This window comes from Astatotilapia calliptera, chromosome 3 (assembly GCF_964374335.1).
Source record: "Astatotilapia calliptera chromosome 3, fAstCal68.1, whole genome shotgun sequence".
NCBI classification, from domain to species: domain Eukaryota; kingdom Metazoa; phylum Chordata; class Actinopteri; order Cichliformes; family Cichlidae; genus Astatotilapia; species Astatotilapia calliptera.
In genome coordinates, this window is record NC_137424.1 from 72,865,529 (window position 1) to 72,885,125 (window position 19,597).

At 38.7% G+C, this 19,597-nt stretch overlaps 1 protein-coding gene across 5 annotated transcripts in view; it reads left to right on the forward strand.

The window, feature by feature from the left end:
• LOC113010700 (uncharacterized) overlaps window positions 1-16,727 on the forward strand; it is a 52,036-nt gene extending 35,309 nt beyond the window's left edge. For 2 of the 5 annotated variants that reach the window (XM_080299121.1, XM_080299120.1), the window contains exons 2-8: window positions 5,238-5,322; window positions 7,992-8,106; window positions 8,441-8,629; window positions 8,714-8,846; window positions 14,772-14,937; window positions 15,785-15,864; window positions 16,026-16,727. In XM_080299121.1, the coding sequence (XP_080155247.1) occupies window positions 5,241-5,322; window positions 7,992-8,106; window positions 8,441-8,629; window positions 8,714-8,846; window positions 14,772-14,937; window positions 15,785-15,864; window positions 16,026-16,328 (1,068 nt within the window). In that variant the 5' untranslated portion in view covers window positions 5,238-5,240 and the 3' untranslated portion in view covers window positions 16,329-16,727. Of the gene's footprint in view, window positions 1-5,237; window positions 5,323-5,369; window positions 7,769-7,991; window positions 8,107-8,440; window positions 8,630-8,713; window positions 8,847-14,771; window positions 14,938-15,784; window positions 15,865-16,025 lie in introns of those variants that run through there. The other 3 variants (XM_080299122.1, XM_080299123.1, XR_013906520.1) reach the window with 3 other exon arrangements.
• The last annotated feature ends 2,870 nt before the right edge of the window (window positions 16,728-19,597 follow it).

Consider the following 19,597-nt stretch of genomic DNA (forward strand, 5'->3'; position numbering starts at 1 on the left):
TTTCACTAACAATATGGAAAACAACATTGTGAGCGGAATATTAATTAATGACATCAGTGATCACCTACCAGTTTTTGCAGTTTATGACACTAATTATAAGAAAAATCAGCATGAAGAACAACTGAGATACAGACGGGACAAGGTGTACAAAGAAGCTGATATTGATATTGCATATGGAATATTTTTAAGAATATTCATGGAGTTGTACGATAAAAACTGTCCAACAATAAAATACAACAGAAAGCACAAATATTCAGATAGACCATGGCTCACTAAGGGTTTACAAAATGCATGTAAAAAGAAAAATACACTCTATAGGGAATACCTAAAACAAAGAACAAAAGAAGCTGAAAATAAATATAAAAAATACAAAAATAAGTTGACCAATATTATACGTGTATGTAGAAAGGAGTATTATCGTAAAATATTGAACAACAATAAACATAATATGAAAGGAATATGGGATGTTTTAAACGGTATCATTAAAAATAATTCTGGACAACAAAGTTATCCACAATACTTTATCGATAATGGCAATATTATGGAAAACACTGCTGATAAGGTCAACAGCTTTAATCATTATTTTGTAAATATTGGACCAAAACTGGCAGAACAAATTCCTGAGTCACTGCCATCAGTAGAATGTAGTGAAAACCTGATTGATAGGAACCCTAACTCAATGTTCTTCACATCAGTGGAGGAAAAAGAAATAATTGACATTGTACACATGTGTAAATATAAAACATCCACTGATTGTAATGATATTGACATGAAAATCGTCAAGAAGGTGATTGAAGGAATTGTAGGACCTCTAACATATATTTGCAACTTATCATTTCAGACGGGAAAAGTGCCAAACAAAATGAAAATAGCTAAAGTTGTGCCGCTGTATAAAACCGGGGATAGACGCCACTTCACAAATTACAGGCCTGTTTCTTTACTACCACAATTCTCCAAAATCCTAGAAAACCTGTTTAATAAACGATTAGACAAATTCTTAGATAAATATAAATTACTCTCTGACAGTCAATATGGATTCAGATCAAAAAGATCAACATCTCTGGCATTAATCGAATCAATTGAGGAGATTACGAATGCTATAGATCAGAAACAGTATGCAGCTGGAGTATTTCTGGATCTCAAGAAAGCATTCGACACAATCAATCATGACATATTAATTAATAAACTGGAACGGTATGGGATTAGGGGGGTTGTACTGCAATGGGTGAAAAATTATTTAAGTGACCGGAAACAATTTGTGAAGCTGGGTGTCCATTCCTCATCATGCTTGGACATTGCTTGTGGTGTTCCACAAGGCTCTGTACTGGGTCCAAAATTATTTATTATTTATATAAATGATATTTGTAAGGCATCTGATATATTAAAATTAGTATTATTTGCAGATGACACAAATATTTTCTGTTCTGGGGGGAATCTAAAGGAGCTGCTGGATACAATTACTTCAGAAATGTGCAAAATTAAAAAATGGTTTAACAGGAACAAACTATCGCTAAATCTAAGTAAAACTAAAATTATCTTATTTGGGAATTCCCTTAGAAATGCACAAGTGCAGATTCATGTAGATGGTGTGGAAATTGAAAGAGTACTTGAACATAAGTTTCTTGGTGTGATTATAGATGATAAATTAAACTGGAAGTCTCATATAAATCATATACATAACAAAATTTCAAGAAGTGTCTCAATCTTGAGTAAAGTAAAACACATTCTGGACCACAAATCACTCCACATTCTCTATTGTTCCCTGATTGCACCGTATTTGAATTACTGTGCAGAGGTTTGGGGCAATACTTACAAATGTTCGCTATCATCAATCTTTATATTACAAAAAAGGGCCATAAGGATAATCCATAAAACTGGTTACAGAGATCATACAAATCCACTATTCTTAAAATCAAAAATTCTAAAATTCACAGATCTGGTTCATTTTCTCACAGCACAAATTATATATAAAGCAATAAATAACCTGCTTCCTGACAATATTCTAAAAATGTTTTCTAAAAGGGAACGGGGATACAATTTGAGGGGGGAATTAAATTTAAAACATCCTCGTATCCGTACAACATTAAAAAGTTTTTGCATCTCTGTGTGTGGAGTGAAGCTGTGGAACAGACTAAGTAAAGATATGAAGCAATGTCCAAGCATGGCGCAGTTTAAAAAGCGGTTTAAGGATATGGTTTTTACAGGGTACAGGGAAAAGGTAGAGATTTGATAGGGTGTTCTTGTCTAATATTTTCATGGGTGTGCGCATGCACGGGTTTGTTGGTATGGGTATATATGTATGTGTATATGTGTGTATATATATGTGTATATATATATATATATATATATATATATATATATGTATATGTATATGTATATGTATATATATATATATATATATATATGTATATGTATATATATATGTATATGTATATGTATATATATGTATATGTATATATATATATATGTATATATATATATATGTATATGTATATATATATATATGTATATGTATATGTATATATATGTATATATATGTATATATATGTATATGTATATATATGTGTATATATATGTGTATATATATGTGTATATATATGTATATGTATATGTATATATATATGTATATATATATATATATATATATATAATATATATAAAATTGTAGGTTGTGTATCCTTCAGGTGTTAATGGGGTTATTGAAAATGTGTATATGTGCGTATGTGTGTATATACGTAGGTATGGATAGATAGAAACATATATGTGTATATATTAAAAAAAAAATTACACATAACATATAATGTAATTACAAGGAGGTATTTCTGTAGTCTATTGATACTAGATAGTGGAAAAGGGGTGGGATTAAATAAGCTTATGCTTCTTCCTGCTCCTTTTTGAACATGGACGTTATTTGGAGTTGTGGTTGCTCGTTTTCCTTTTGTTTGCTTTGTTCATTTGTCTCTTTTAATTCTATTTTTTTTTTATACTTTTTCAACATGTTCAAAATAAAGATTCAATCAATCAATCAATCAATACTTTGGTGTCACGGTTCGATATTTTTTCGATACAAAAAAATGTTCATGCCTTTTTAATTTGTCATTTATTAAAAGTATAAATATATATTTTAACTCAAAAGTACAGTTTTTAAATTTAACCCTAACCCTTGTGCGCGTTTTTTATTTTGACAGCGAATGCGCACCTGCGGACCACTTATGTGCAGCCCTGGTTATTTAGCTCGTCATATTGCAGCCACAGAAATTATTTTGTCCATGAAACCATAAAGCTGCACTTTCTTTTTGCCTTATAGTCTGATTTGTCATAACTTCTCCGTTTTGTGGTAAGCTTTTCTTTGGCTGTCACTTCTTCACCCTGACCTGTCTTAATTGGCTCAGCAGAACTAAAATATATATCATGCTGCTTTTACACACGCACTCACATAAGCTCAGCGATTCTCTGCGCGATCAACCTCTCACATGTTTAAGCTTGCTGCGGGAGATTTCACTTGTCATGTTTGGATAGTAAGCTAACGATTAATAAGACGATGTCAGAGGAATTGGTGCACAAATTATCATCACTCACAGATCAGTGCTGTCACTCTCTATACACAGTTGCACGATTATAAAGTGAAAGCAAAAAAACAAGCGCAAATTCAAACGCGATTTCAATATGTCACATATTGACAGTGGCTCACCGATGCCAATGACATAATTACCCAGCTACATTTCTGAAAGAATGCAAAAGCATTGACATATATTTTTCCTTCCTACAATAGCCCGACGGGCAGGGTAGCCCATCTGAAAAAATCGCTAGCCCCAGGACGTCGGGCTAGCGATATTGCGAGCCCTGTATCTGATTGAGGAATCACTCATCTTTGGGGAAGAGAGTTTATTACAGAGAAATGTCTCTTTCCAAAATAAAAGCTATACTATCCGCTTCTTCTGGGCTATATTCTCAGCAGCATAAGGAGAATCATGTGCTAACAGCTGTCTAAATGACTCGGCTAAAGTTAGTAGCATGCTTGTTGTTTTTGTCTTTGCACTAGGATGATGTCGGCGTAAATGTGCAGTCATATTCGTTGTGTTCCCACTAGTGCTTTCAGGTTAATCTCGTTGAAATGACCTTAATGCCACAACACGGCAAATCTCCATTAACGAGCTACCGCCGATCGCCCCGTGCATGGGGCTAGACGGCCAACACGTTAACGAGCTAACTGCGCTAACACACTAGTTCCCACCCATGTAATTGAGCATTGCATGGCACATCCAACATACTGTTTTACTTTAGTCCATGACTCGCTTACCTTCAGGGTCATACGTCACATGAAAACCAAAATAATTCCAAACACCACATCTGAATGAAGGTGGGGGAGGTCCATGTTACAAGGAGAGCTTAACTTCTGTCTCGCTAGCTTTCCCAGCGCTCTTCCTTCTGACGATGCTGTCTGTGTTGAGCGCTCAGTGGATCTGCGCTCGACAGTGCAGCCTAGGCGGAGTAGTCGAACGCCGATTCACTGAGCGCTCAACACAGACAGCATCGTCAGAAGGAAAGTTGATCAAATGAATTACAAATGTTGTATTGTTCGATACATATGCGTACCGAACCGAAAGCACTGTATCGAACGGTTCAATATCGATACGAATATCGTTGCACCCCTAATATAAATGTGTATATATATATACATATATATATATATGACAAATTATGCTCCAGTCATTTGATGTTACCAAGATAATGTCCGTTTTTATTATAGTTAAAAAAAAATTATGTACATTTCATTTATTGAACATCATATATTAGGCAAAAAAAGAGGTCATTATACTAACAAGACCAGATAATCCAAAGCATAAAATATTCAATATTTATCTGAAGAAGGCTTAAAAGTTAGAATAAACGGTGGTACAGTGGTTAGCGCTGCTGCCTCACAGCTAGAAAGACTCTGTTCAATTCCCGGGGTCAACATGGTGCCTTTTTGTGTGGAGTTTGCATGTTCTCCCTGTTTCTGTGTGGGTTTCCACCCACAATCCAAACATACATATCTGAATGACGACCCTGCCATGGACTGGCAACCTGTCCAGGGTCTACCCCGCCTAAAAAAAACAGCTGGGATAGGCTCCAGCACTCCTCCGATCCTTATGATGATAAAGCGGCTTGGAAAATGAATGAACAAAAAATAAATAAATAAGTTTTTGATGTCACAGAATAAAACAATGTAATGGCATTTTGTTTTGTTTTAATAGATCATGGCTCAGCAGTGGACTGTTGGAGAAGTATCTCTTTGGCTTGGGGAAAATGAATTGGCAGATTATCAACAGGTCTTTGTAGGTGAGCATTTCTATGGATGTGCTATATCAGTGTCCACGGTGCTCCACAAGAAAACCAACATATGAAAAACTGCTGAAACATCAACTGATATACCATGAAAGTGAATGTGGATTCTTCATTGTCTGCGGACTAGAAGACTGTCCCAGAAAGTTTTTGTCTGTGAAATCTTTGAAAAATCACATAAGGAAGAAACATAAATATCAGAAACAAGGATTAGAGTCTGCCCCAGACTGTGACCCTGTCATCCAGGAAACTGTTGAATTTCCCCAATCATCTGAACGAACTCTGAGTGAACTTGTAGAGAACTTTACGGAGACTGTGAGAAAACAACTGGCATTGTTTTCCTTGAATCTCCAAGAGAAAAGTATTGTAAATAGAAAAGTTCAAACATTTGTTATTAGTGAAGTAGAGTCAATTTTCAAGTATTTTATTGAAAACTATAGGGAGATATTTTCTAAATGTTTGCAGACTCTTAATTTTGATATATCAAGTTTTCATTATATTGATGACAATAGTTTGGTAGAACATTGCTTCACTGCAGTCAGCAACACATATCAACTAGACAGATACTGTGTTGAGAAATTAAACTTGATTGAACCTGTTGAATGTATCCTGGGGATAGATCCTTTTACTGGGAAACAGGACACTTTTCAGTATATTCCACTTCTAAAAGTCTTAGAATTAATATGTAATGATCCTAACATTTTAAGACAATTTTTTAGGCCAGAGTCCCGTGCTCCTGAAACCTTAACAGATTTTAGTGATGGGAAAATTTACAAAGAAAGTGATTTTTTTTAACACAGACAACCCACATTTGAGAATTCAGTTGTACAGTGATGAATTTGAAGTTGCTAATCCATTAGGATCAAAGAAACGTCTACATAAAGTGTCTGCATTTTATTTTACTTTGGGAAATATTCCACCAAACGACAGATCTGTTTTAAGACATATTCATCTGTTGATACTTGTCAAACATAGATTGGTGAAAACATATGGATTTGAGAAAATATTAGAACCATTAATTTGTGACCTACAGGTTTTGCAAGAACGTGGATTACGATTAAAATTTGAAGACAGACAGTACTGCATCAAAGGTGGTCTGGCCACAATATCTGCAGACAATCTAACCTCTCACACACTTGCAGGTTTTAGCTGCTCATTCAGTAATGGTAGAATATGCAGGTTTTGTATGTGTCATTACAAGGACCTGTCTAGGATCATTAGTGAGGGAGATTGTGTTCTTAGAACAAAGACTGTTCATGCATACCATCTGCAATGTGTTGAAGATGACCCCCACTGTAGGTCAGTGTATGGTGTAACTGGCCCATGTGCCTTCAACAAGCTGTCATATTTTGATACCACAAATGCATTCCCACCTGATGTAATGCATGATTTTCTTGAGGGGGTCATTCCTCTTGTTTTGAAGTCTGTTTTAAAAGCCTTGCACAAGGACAAAACCGTTACTATCCAAGAGGTGAATGACAGCATAAGGACTTTTAGTTTTGGACAGAATGACTGCACCTCCAAACCTGCTCTAATATCTGAGAAGGTAGCACTGGATGGAAATATCTCTGGAACTGCTGTTGAGAAATGGACATTATTTAGGACTCTGCCTTTCCTCATAGGCTCCAGGATTGAAAAGGGTAACAAGTTTTGGCAGCTTTATCTTTTGGTTCGAGAAATAGGAGAGATTATTCTTGGTCCAACCATCAGCACTGACTGGATTAGTAATCTACATGAACTGATCACTTACTTTTTGACAGATTTCAAGAATCTGTTTCCTGGTGTGTTTACACCCAAGCTGCATTTTCTGCTACATTATCCTCGGCTCATCCTTGATTATGGGTCACTCCGCTCTCATTGGTGCATGAGGTTTGAAGCCAGACATCAATATTTCAAGACAGTAGCAAGAATCACCAATAACTATATTAATATTTGTCAGACTTTGGCAAAGAGGAATCAGCTTCGTCAATGCTGGGAGTAGCAGCCTGAACGGATCATCAGGAGCGATCATACACAAGCAGCCGTTAATAACTTATCACTTCAAGAACTTCCAGTGAACTTGCAGATTTGTTTGCAAAACTTGGAGACAGCCGTTACTGTGGATGAGAAACTCTGGACAAGTAAATGCATCATTTTAAACTCTGTAAAATATGCAGTTGGAGATTTCTTCATTTTGGAACTTGTGCATGCAGAGCAAATTCCACTGTTTGTGAAAATAGTCCTGATTGTGTATATCAGGGCCAACTGGTTTCTTGTTGGAAGACTTTTCACAACACTGGAGTTTATAAGACACCTTCAATCATACCACATCAGAGAGACTGATGATCTGTTGATATTCAAGCCTGGGGATGAGGTAGACTTTCATGCTTTGGACGCATACAGATGTGATGGTCAAGACTTCATTACACTGATCCACCGACCTTTTAAGGCAGTCCATACCAAAGTCAGATAAGATACATCCTAAACCATGACTTTTTAGTTAGTTGTCAACCACTGTTAAAATGATTTTAACCACTTTTTGGCTATTCCACAGGTCTGTCATCATCTATAGTCACTAATGAACTCATAGCTGTTTTTTTTAGTAATGTTTTATTATATTTTTATTCTTTATCTTCGACATGCTCATTTCTGTTTTGATCGTGTCTTATTGTTTTTCTGTGCCACAGACAATGAAATCGATGGATCGACACTTCTGCAGATGACTGAAAGAATGAGTGAGCGTCTTTTTCCAAAAGTGAAAGACCAAGTGAAATTTTTGTCTGCTGTAGAGAAGCTGAAAGAGTGAGTCTTAAGTTGACTGGTTGATTCACTGAATTGTACATTCATACAATCCAGTGTTTCCCCTCCCCTAGGTTTATGGTGTTGGAGGGTGGGGGGCAAGGGGTTGACGCAAGCCCTGTTCTGTTTCTCCAGCGTTGATGTGCATCACACACTCATTTACTTTCAAATTGAAATGTCACAGCCACTCTTACTCTCTGTTATGATTCTGTTTCTGTAGTTCAGCAGCTGTTATTGTACGTTTTAAATATGCGGATATTCCAGATGCAGGACACAAGGACACGCATATTCATGTCTTGTAACAAACTCTAAACATACTTCTTACTTCTTCTTGCAGTGGAAGGCAACACAAAGAAAAGCATACTGTGTCAGCACTCCAACTTATGTTTAACTGCAAAGTGCAGTTTCCTCCAGCTGTGATCACTGCGTTGACCAATAAAGATGCAGCACTAAAGTCACCCACCAAGAACAGACTCAAAAACATGCTTATTCAAGCACTGTTTGACCACTTGAGTAATGAGACAATGTAAGTCTATATATAATTAAGATTTGATTAATTTAAAATACAGTATGTACATCAGAATTTAAGTTCATCATTCAAAATTTGCAGGTATCCCTCTCATGTGCAGTATGTAGAGCGTCTGAGGACTGTCCTTCTGAGTTTTCCATTATTGAAGGAGAGTTATGGCTCTGGATCGGCTGACTCTTGGTGGCGCTATCACTTGGTGTTCGCTCGCTCTGTGGTAGAGTATCACTTCCTGTTCCTGCTCAAACACAGTGGTGTTTCTGAGTAGCTTATTTGCTTAGCGATTTAATTAACAACTTTTAAATACATTCTTCTTTCATAGTATAATCTTCACGTGCTTCCTCCGAAGCACACTTTCTGTGTACTCACTACCTAATTTATAGCCAAAGTATTCACTCACTGTCTCTGTACTGTCTCGCTAGCCTAGCTTAGCTCGTAGCCGACTCATTAGCACCATGGCTACTTCACCTGTCCCTCCTGCACTTTCTTGCTCATTGTGTCAGATGTTTAGTTACTCCTCGGCCTCCTTTAGCAGTAATGATATCTGTAACAAATGTAGCATATTTGCAGCGCTGGAGGCCAGGATTACTGAATTGGAGACTCGGCTTCGCACCCTTCATTCACCCGCAGCTAGCCAGGCCCCTGTAGCTGGTGCAGCCGAAAATAGCGTAGGCCCCGCTAGCTGTTCCCCGGCAGGTCCCAAGCAGCTGGGGAATCAGGGCGGCTGGGTCACGGTGAGGAGGAAGCATAGTCCTAAACAGAAGCCCCAGGTACACCACCAACCCGTTCATGTGTCTAACCGTTTTTCCCCACTCGGCGACACACCCGCCGGGGGTCAAACTCTGGTAATTGGCGATTCTGTTCTCAGACATGTGAAGCTAGAGACACCGGCAACCATAGTCAATTGTCTTCCAGGGGCCAGAGCAGGCGACATTGAAGGAAATTTAAAACTGCTGGCTAAGGGTAAACGTAAATTCAGTAAAATCATAATTCACGTCGGCAGTAATGACACCCGGTTACGCCAATCGGAGGTCACTAAAATCAATATTGAATCGGTGTGCAACTTTGCCAAAACAATGTCGGACTCTGTAGTTTTCTCTGGTCCCCTCCCCAATCAGACCAGGAGTGACATGTTTAGCCGCATGTTCTCCTTAAATTGCTGGCTGTCTGAGTGGTGTCCCAGAAACGATGTGGGCTTCATAGATAATTGGCAAACCTTCTGGAGGAAACCTGGTCTTGTTAGGAGAGACGGCATCCATCCCACTTTGGATGGAGCAGCTCTCATTTCTAGAAATATGGACAAATTTATTAAACCCCCCAAAATATGACTATCCAGAGTTGGGACCAGGAAGCAGAGTTGCAGTCTTACACGCTTCTCTGCAGCTTCTCTCCTCCTGCTACCCCCCCAAAAACCCATCTCCATAGAGACTGTGTCAGCTTCCAAAAAGACAAAAAACAAACTAAAAACCAGCAACAAACAACTTAAACATAAACAATCACAAAGAAAGAACAATACAGTATCCACATCTGAACCAAAGAGTAAAACAGTGAAATGTGGATTATTAAATATTAGGTCTCTCTCCTCCAAGTCTCTGTTAGTACATGACTTAATAATTGATCAACAAATTGATTTACTCTGCCTTACAGAAACCTGGTTGCAGCAGGATGATTATGTTAGTTTAAATGAATCAACACCCCCGAGCCATTCTAACTACCAGAAATCTCGAAGCACAGGCCGAGGGGGCGGTGTGGCAGCAATTTTTCACACCAGCCTATTAATTAATGAAAGACCAAGACAGACTTTTAATTCATTTGAAAGCCTGATGCTTAACATTGTCCACCCCAGCTGTGAAACTCAGAAACCAGTCTTACTTGTTATCATCTATCGTCCACCTGGGCCTTACACAGAGTTTCTGTCTGATTTCTCAGACTTTTTATCTGATTTAGTTCTGAGCTCAGATAAAATAATTATTGTGGGTGATTTTAACATCCATGTAGATGCTAAAAATGACAGCCTCAACATGGCATTTAATCTGTTATTAGACTCAATTGGTTTCTCTCAAAATGTAAAAGAACCCACCCACCACTTTAATCACACTCTAGATCTTGTTTTAACATATGGCATCGAACCTGAACATTTAACAGTGTTTCCTGAAAACCCTCTCCTGTCTGATCATTTCCTGATAACATTTACTTTTACAATAATTGATTACACAGCGGTGAAGAGTAGACTTTATCAAAGTAGATGTCTTTCTGAAAGCACTGTAACTAAGTTTAAGAATATAATCCACCCACTGTTATCATCTCCAATGCCCTGTACCAACACAGAGCAAAGCAGCTATCTGAACGCTACCCCAACAGAGGTCGATTATCTTGTTAATAATTTCACCTCCTCACTACGTACGACTCTGGATACTGTAGCTCCTGTGAAAACTAAGGCCTCAAATCAGAAGTACCTGACTCCGTGGTATAATTCTGAAACACGTACCCTAAAGCAGATGACTCGTAATCTGGAGAGGAAATGGCGTGTCACAAATCTAGAGGATCATCATTTAGCCTGGAGAAATAGTTTGCTGCTTTATAAGAAAGCCCTCCGCAAAGCCAGAACATCTTACTATTCATCACTGATTGAAGAAAATAAGAACAACCCTAGGTTTCTCTTCAGCGCTGTAGCCAGGCTGACAAAAAGTCAGAGCTCTTTTGAGCCAACCATCCCTTTAACGTTAACTAGTAATGACTTCATGAACTTCTTCACAAATAAAATTTTTATCATTAGAGAAAAAATTACCAATAATCATCCCACAGATGTAATATTATCTACAGCTACTCTTAGTACCATTGATATTAAGTTAGACTCTTTTTCTCCAATTGATCTTTCTGAGTTAACTTCAATAATTACTTCCTCCAAACCATCAACGTGTCTTTTAGACCCCATTCCTACAAAACTGCTCAAAGAAGTCCTGCCATTAATTAATTCTTCGATCTTAAATATGATCAACCTATCTCTAATAATCGGCTATGTACCACAGGCCTTCAAGCTGGCTGTAGTTAAACCTTTACTCAAAAAGCCATCTCTAGACCCAGCAGTCTTAGCTAATTATAGGCCAATCTCCAACCTTCCTTTCATATCAAAAATCCTTGAAAGAGTAGTTGTCAAACAGCTAACAGATCATCTGCAGAGGAATGGTTTATTTGAAGAGTTTCAGTCAGGTTTCAGAGCTCAGCACAGCACAGAAACAGCTTTAGTGAAGGTTACAAATGATCTTCTTATGGCCTCTGACAGTGGACTCATCTCTGTGCTTGTCCTGCTAGACCTCAGTGCAGCGTTCGATACTGTTGATCATAATATCCTATTAGAGCGATTAGAACATGCTGTAGGTATTACAAGTACTGCGCTGCAGTGGTTTGTATCATATCTATCTAATAGACTCCAGTTTGTGCATGTAAATGGAGAGTCCTCTTCACACACTGAGGTTAATTATGGAGTTCCACAGGGTTCAGTGCTAGGACCAATTCTGTTTACATTATACATGCTTCCCTTAGGCAGTATCATTAGAAGACATAGCATACATTTTCACTGCTATGCAGATGACACCCAGCTCTATCTGTCCATGAAGCCAGATAACACACACCAATTAGTTAAACTGCAGGAATGTCTTAAAGACATAAAGACCTGGATGGCCGCTAACTTTCTGCTTCTTAATTCAGATAAAACTGAGGTTATTGTACTCGGCCCTGAAAATCTTAGAAATATGGTATCTAATCAGATTCTTACTCTGGATGGCATTACCTTGGCCTCCAGTAACGCGGTGAGGAACCTTGGAGTCATTTTTGACCAGGACATGTCCTTCAACGCACATATTAAACAAATATGTAAGACTGCTTTCTTCCATTTGCGCAACATCTCTAAAATTAGAAATATCCTGTCTCAGAGTGACGCTGAAAAACTAGTTCATGCATTTATTACTTCCAGGCTGGACTACTGTAATTCATTATTATCAGGATGTCCAAAAAACTCACTGAAAAGCCTTCAGCTAATCCAAAATGCTGCAGCAAGAGTCCTGACAGGGACTAGAAAGAGAGAGCATATTTCTCCTGTTTTGGCTTCCCTTCATTGGCTTCCTGTTAAATCCAGAATTGAATTCAAAATCCTGCTCCTCACATACAAGGTCTTAAATAATCAGGCCCCATCTTATCTTAATGACCTTGTAGTACCATATCACCCTATTAGAGCGCTCCGCTCTCGCTCTGCAGGCCTACTTGTTGTTCCTAGAGTATTTAAAAGTAGAATGGGAGGGAGAGCCTTCAGTTTTCAGGCCCCTCTTCTGTGGAACCAGCTTCCAGTTTGGATTCGGGAGACAGACACTATCTCTACTTTTAAGATTAGGCTTAAAACTTTCCTTTTTTCTAAAGCATATAGTTAGGGCTGGACCAGGTGACCCTGAATCCTCCCTTTGTTATGCTGCAATAGATGTAGGCTGCCGGGGGATTCCCATGATGCATTGAGTTTTTCCTTTCCAGTCACCTTTCTCACTCACTATGTATTAATAGACCTCTCTGCATTGAATCATATCTGTTATTAACCTCTGTCTCTCTTCCACAGCATGTCTTTATCCTGTCTTCCTTCTCTCACCCCAACCGGTCGCAGCAGATGGCCGCCCCTCCCTGAGCCTGGTTCTGCCGGAGGTTTCTTCCTGTTAAAAGGGAGTTTTTCCTTCCCACTGTCGCCAAAGTGCTTGCTCATAGGGGGTCATATGATTGTTGGGTTTTTCTCTGTATCTATGAAGCGCCTTGAGGCGACTTTTGTTGTGATTTGGCGCTATATAAATAAAATTGAATTGAATTGAATTGATATGTAAGTATTCCTGAAAAGCAAACATTGATACAATTGTCCAACAAATTGTCTTTGAATTGCCCAATTATTGGCTAACGAGTGTAACATGCTAACATTTTCATTGTTACATATTCAGAGGTTATCTGTTCCCTTGTGGCCACTACAATACAAGTATTAGTATTGTGATTTTTGAGGCAGATCTCATGCAGTATGGTCAAACAATAAATAAAATATCAATTGCTCTTTTAAATTAATTGTTTCATTTCTCTGTGGATTCTCAAGTGAATGGTGTGAAATTCAGCATTATATTAGCTCTGTTTGCCTTTGTATCAGAATAGTGTAGTTTTTGTATTTAAAAAATTAAATTTGAAAATAGGGCAGGGATAGCTCAGTAGGTAGTGTGGTTATCCCATGATCAGAAGATCGGGGGTTTGAATCAACTGAACGGCTACCCTGAGGTACCCTTGAGCAAGGTACCGTCCCTACACACTGCTCCCCAGGCGCCTGATTAGTGGCTGCCCACTGCTTCACTGAGTGAATGGGTTAAATGCAAAGAGAGAAATTTCCCTGTGGGGATCAATAAAGTATACATTATTATTAAAAGGTAGAGGTATTAACATATAGACGGAAAGATCATGACGAGTATGCTTGTAGGACATAATGCCATTAATACTTTATCTACCTTTTATAGTGTATTTAGCCAATCTAAAGTGCTCCAAACCTTTATATCATGTGTTTGATCAACTCCTAAGAGTTAAAGAAGAGATCTGTAAATAGGGCAATCGCTTGTCGATTGACTCCAGGATGTCTGCGATGTCTTTGCCGGCAGGCGATGTTGTACCGGGGGAGTCTGCCGGGCGACATCTCTTCGATGACGGCGTCTCAATTTTGGCCGGGGAGGATGCACTCTGGGCCTTATTCATTACTAAATCTTGAAAACAGCGGTCGATGTAATCTTGGAGAGCGTCTAAACTCTCCCCGTTGTCCTCCAGGGTGTTAGAGATGATAGAACAGATGTTGTTAGTTATATGACAATTGATTAGTATATTTGGTAATACTGAAGCTTGAAAAACCTTTGTTAAACTCTATGCTACCATTTGCTTTTTTTTTTTTTATTCCGCCAAATCTCCGGCGTCTGACGTCACCTACAACATGGGTCGCTTACCTACTCGTCACTTCCGTCACTTACCGTCTCACCGTCTTCTCTAATGATAATTGATGCGTGAAATAATGATTGTTCTGGTTTGCTATATAATGGTATATATTATGGTACAAAGCTAATATGTATATGTTTATCCTTTATTTTAGCTTCTTGAAGAGGCTTCCATGTTACTTAAAACTGATGTGGACAAAAAAGTAATCCGAGGATTCAGTAAGTTGGCAGCGAAGCTTGTGTCAATAGCCCCAAACAGCAACCTTAAAAGCCTCTGCTTAAAATCTGTTGATGAGAGCCAGACAGACACTGAAAGAAAAGGTGAGGGCACTTGGCAATAATGAGCAAAAACATTTTTAACTCCTATCTCAGATACCACTTTTTAAGGTTTCACATACAGCACATTAGTAAACACAGTGTCCCTTACAACAGCGGTCCCCAACCACCGCGCCTCGGACTGGTACCGGTCCATGAGTCGTTTGGTACCGGGCCGCGAGAGTTGAGGCTCAGGTGTGAAATGTATCGTTTTTCAGGGTTTTTATCGGTTTTCAGCGTTATTTTGTTATCATTTTTATCGTTTACTCGGTTTTCCTGGGTCTTTTCACGTGTGTTATGAATGAATTTTCTCTTTTTCGGCACCGGTACTAGTTTTATTTTGTTGTATTTATCCGCGACACCTTAAAGGCCGGTCCATGAAAATATTGTCGGGCATAAACCAGTCTGTGGCGCAAAAAAGGTTGGGGACCGCTGCTTTACAATATCCACAGACTGACATTTCTCCTGTCTCGTCTCTGCAATGATGTACTTTAAGATTTAACTGATATACCCTCGATGCTATATGTATCTCTATGAAGATTTTCAGTCATTCACACAATGTTTATCTCAAAAAATGTTCAGTGGCAGCTAGACTTGCTCTGCAAGTTCTTTAGGACTCAAATTATTTAAAGCTAGCAACTTACAGAACTGAACAACATTTTGGGGGTTTTGTATAAATGCTTAACATTTACACTGAATTATACTGAAAAGTTAATTAGGTATACATTTACTGCACTAATGCTTATGTTCTGCAAGACATTCAACGCCTGATAAAGGCACTCATATGGCCTTTACTGCTTTGTATTAACAAAATTGGCCAGAAAATATTTACATATTTCTCTTTATTTTTCAGGTCAGATGGTAAACACAGCTGTTCTTCTCCTGCCATCTATTTTCAAAGAAAATGCCTCTCATCTCTTCGTCATAAATAAGGTAAATTTATATATTTTTTGGTATGGTGAGAGGAGGGGGGGGGGGGGGGGTCTTGAACAAATCCAGTATTTTACAGGAGTTTTATACTTTCATTGGGACAGCTGTTGTTTATACTTATTTAAACTATACTCCTCATTTCAAGAATTTAATTTCTGTTTCAGGATCCACACAGCCCGATACCTACAATCGTACTCAGCAGCAGTGACGGCAAGCCCTTGAGTGATTCAACTGAGGTCAATGTCCAGATGGATGGACAAAAAATGATTCTGGACAGTGGGGAAATGGACATTTCATTGGCGATGGGTATTGTCTTCTCCCTGTACCATGTTTACAATGTTGCCTATCCAAGTGAACTAAAAAAGACATTTTGCTTTTTGGAGGCATTTGTTCTCAACTTGGGAACTCTGACTACACCTGTACCAGTAGCTGTGCAAAGAGTGACAAATGCATTAAATATCTCCTAGATTGCCAGCATAGTGCAGGTGAGAGACTGAAATTGTCCCAGTGTGGACTAACAAAGGACCATGAGTCCCACGTTAAACTTAACTTACATAACTTAAGGCTGCAGTTCATTGATAATTTAAATAAAAAGATTGTTCTTGAAATAGTTTTACTGAAAATGCAAACATGCTGATGAAAATGTGTTGTTTAATTGTCTGTTATGAAAGTATTGCTATTTCTAATGTAAAAATTGTTGTTTTATCTATAGTATAATATTTATATGTATTTATAGTAAAGATATTTAATTATTACTGTTTAAATGACTTATATGCTATTATTAGTAGTGGTGTTGTGCTTAGCATTAAAATGCCTTTTTGTCTTTTTCTGTAATACAAAGTGCCAATAAACCATTAATCTATGTCTATGCTGTGCTCGTATTTATTTTACCCTACTCAAATTCAATTTATTATACATTTTATTTTGAAATATTTAAAATGGTTCTTTAAAGAACCACTCAAAAAAGGTTCTTAAAAATGGTTCTTTAAAGAACCTTTATTTTTCTGAGTGTAAAGGTTCCTTCTTCTTTAAAATTCAAACTTTGTAATGAAAGGATATTTTTAACAGGCTGTTCTCGTTTATATGACCTCCATAAAAGAACAGGGTTAGAACACATTGTGACGAAGTAAGATGTTTGTTTTGTAGTCCATCTTCTGCACAATGTAGTTTCAACGGGCGGACATCCGGTGTCACATCGCTCCTCTCTTTCCCTGAGTCCTTAGCAAATCTCCTTCCCACGATGACATTTTCATCGAGGCCAAGGAAAAGAGTTTAGGAAAAGGAGATAGGCGCTACTTTTGAAATAACACCCCACGTGGTTACTTTGAGACGCTGAGTCACGTGACCTCGCAGCAACAAATCACAGCCGAGCCGGAAAAGGGGGCGGAGCAAAGTGTCTGTGCAGGAGAGGAGTCGAGCAGAGAGAGCTGCTTTTTTATGAAACGGGAGTAAAGTAGTGAACTTACAGGAACATATACCACTACCAACCTTTGGATCGATATCTGCATCAATCTGCACACCCTTGTCTCCTGAATTGTAGCTGAGATCAGCGTGAACCATGTGGGTCTCTGCTCCCTCATCTGTTTCCTGTTTGGAAAGACTTCCAGCGGGGCGGCCTGCCTCTCCCCACTGCAGGGAAAAGGGTAACACCACCTGGGTCTGGGTGCAGTTCCCCCCTCCAGGGGCGGGGGTACCTAGACCCGGTTCGTAGAGTACGCTTGGGGAGTGTGATCGTGTGTACAGCGTCTCTTTATGTCTGTCTCCACTTCGGTTGAGTGTGGAGTAAGTGCATATGAGAGCATGAGGGTGGGAATGGATGTTTGTATCTGTGTGTGCCTGTATGTCTGTGTCTATATGTCAGGTTGGGTATCAGACGCCACCTCTCTGGGGACATCTCAGGCCCTCCAAGGTTTGGAGGCCTATCTCCCACCACCACCACTTCCCCTGCCAGTGGCGGACTCCCTCAGACATCGGTGCGGCTGCCCCTCTGTTGGTCTTCCTTGGTCTCTTGTGTTCTGGGGGCCTCTGGATGTCTGGAGTTTTGATCTCCTCCATACCTGCTTCATGCCCTGGAGGACGGGGCTGTGGCCCCCCCACACCCTCTAGCAGATCATTACATGAAGGAACCTTTTAAAAAAAAACAAGAGCGTCCATGCTCACAGGTGTACACACGGGTGATTACACCCACAAACTACACCCTTTTTGGCTCCTACCTCAAAGCACACTGTGTTCTGTTGATCTTATGTGCTGCACAATAATGTTTAATATTTAGTATTTACTGTCATATTCCCATATATCATTGTGATGTTGTTTATTCTATTACTCTTGTTCTCTTCTGCTTGTTTTCTTTTTTCTTTCTCTACAGGTGATCCAGGTGATCAATATATGCATTTTTTTACTTTTTTTAAATTTATTTTTTTCTGCTCATTCTATTGGTTTTTGTTTTTTGCCCTTCTCCCCGTCCCTCTTCTCAGCTGTTTCTCTTTCCCTCTTTCTTTCTCCCCTTCTTTCCCCCAGTCAAGTCTGTCCCGTATTCAGCAAGTGAAAATAAAATAAACAATAAAAGGTGAATCAAATGGACCATTACGGCAAGGCTGGGATGGTCAATTTGGTAAAGTAAAATTTTGGTAAAGTAAAATTTGGTAAAATTTTGGTAAAATCCGTTGGGCATCTTTCTTTGCCTTTAGACAATAATTCTGATGCAAAAGAGCCAAACGGGACAGGCAAAAAAAAAAAAAAAGGAAAGACTTCCAGCTTCATCACGGAGTTTCTCTCGGTTTGTGGGATCATCTAAAGGTAAGCACCGAGCTAACTTTAATGTGGGTTCCGTTTATGTTGAGTTTATCTCTGTTGAGGATAATAGATTGCTTGGGATACACTGGAGTCAGACAGACTGTAGAGTTTGTGATTGCTTGCAACAATATGAAATGGCGGTTGCTAGGGGGTAAGAATACATATAGAAAAATAGTCTTGGAATATGAACAAAAGGATGGAGTGCAGGCAGGGCTCTAGAGAACAGCCAACCCCCACCCCTAGGACAGGAAGCCACAGGTACAAGCCTGGGGGAGGGAAATCAGCCTTTAGAATAGGACTTCATAGGATAATCTCCAGATGCATCTGTATTTTATTTTCTTCCAGCGCAAATAAGGACGTCTGATTTTGGAAGTAAAAGTCTCTGCCTGATTGCTACCATCAAAAAGAATCCGTGAAGGTGCCATACTTCTTCTTCTTCTTCTTCTTTTAACACTGTTTAGTCTTAATGTTTATTACGTATTATATACAAATGCAATAAGCAGCAGGTGCTATAGGCATCTGGAAGCAACTGTATATACAATTCTAACATGTGATTAACTATTAGTTACTCAGTGTCACTCTTTCTATGCAAAACTAAGCAACTGAAAATAATCAATACTCCCTTAAAAGTGCACATGTGTAATTTATATAATTACATCACCACATCTGATTAGAGTAACATTAAGCAGTTTTATATTACACAGAACAACGAGAACAGAGCTCTACAATTAATAACATCTAATATCAGCTAGTCTGACGATGAGCTGAACATCACTAATCATTACCGGTGCCTTTTTTGAGTCTCTCTGCTTTCCTCTCAATTTCTGTACATTATTTAAAACTCTTAATAAAGTGACCTTTTCTCTATATTGGCAATGTACATCTCTGTTTAGAGCTGTTCGCACTAAAGTAAAAAGCACCATCACTTCATGCGAATCCGCAT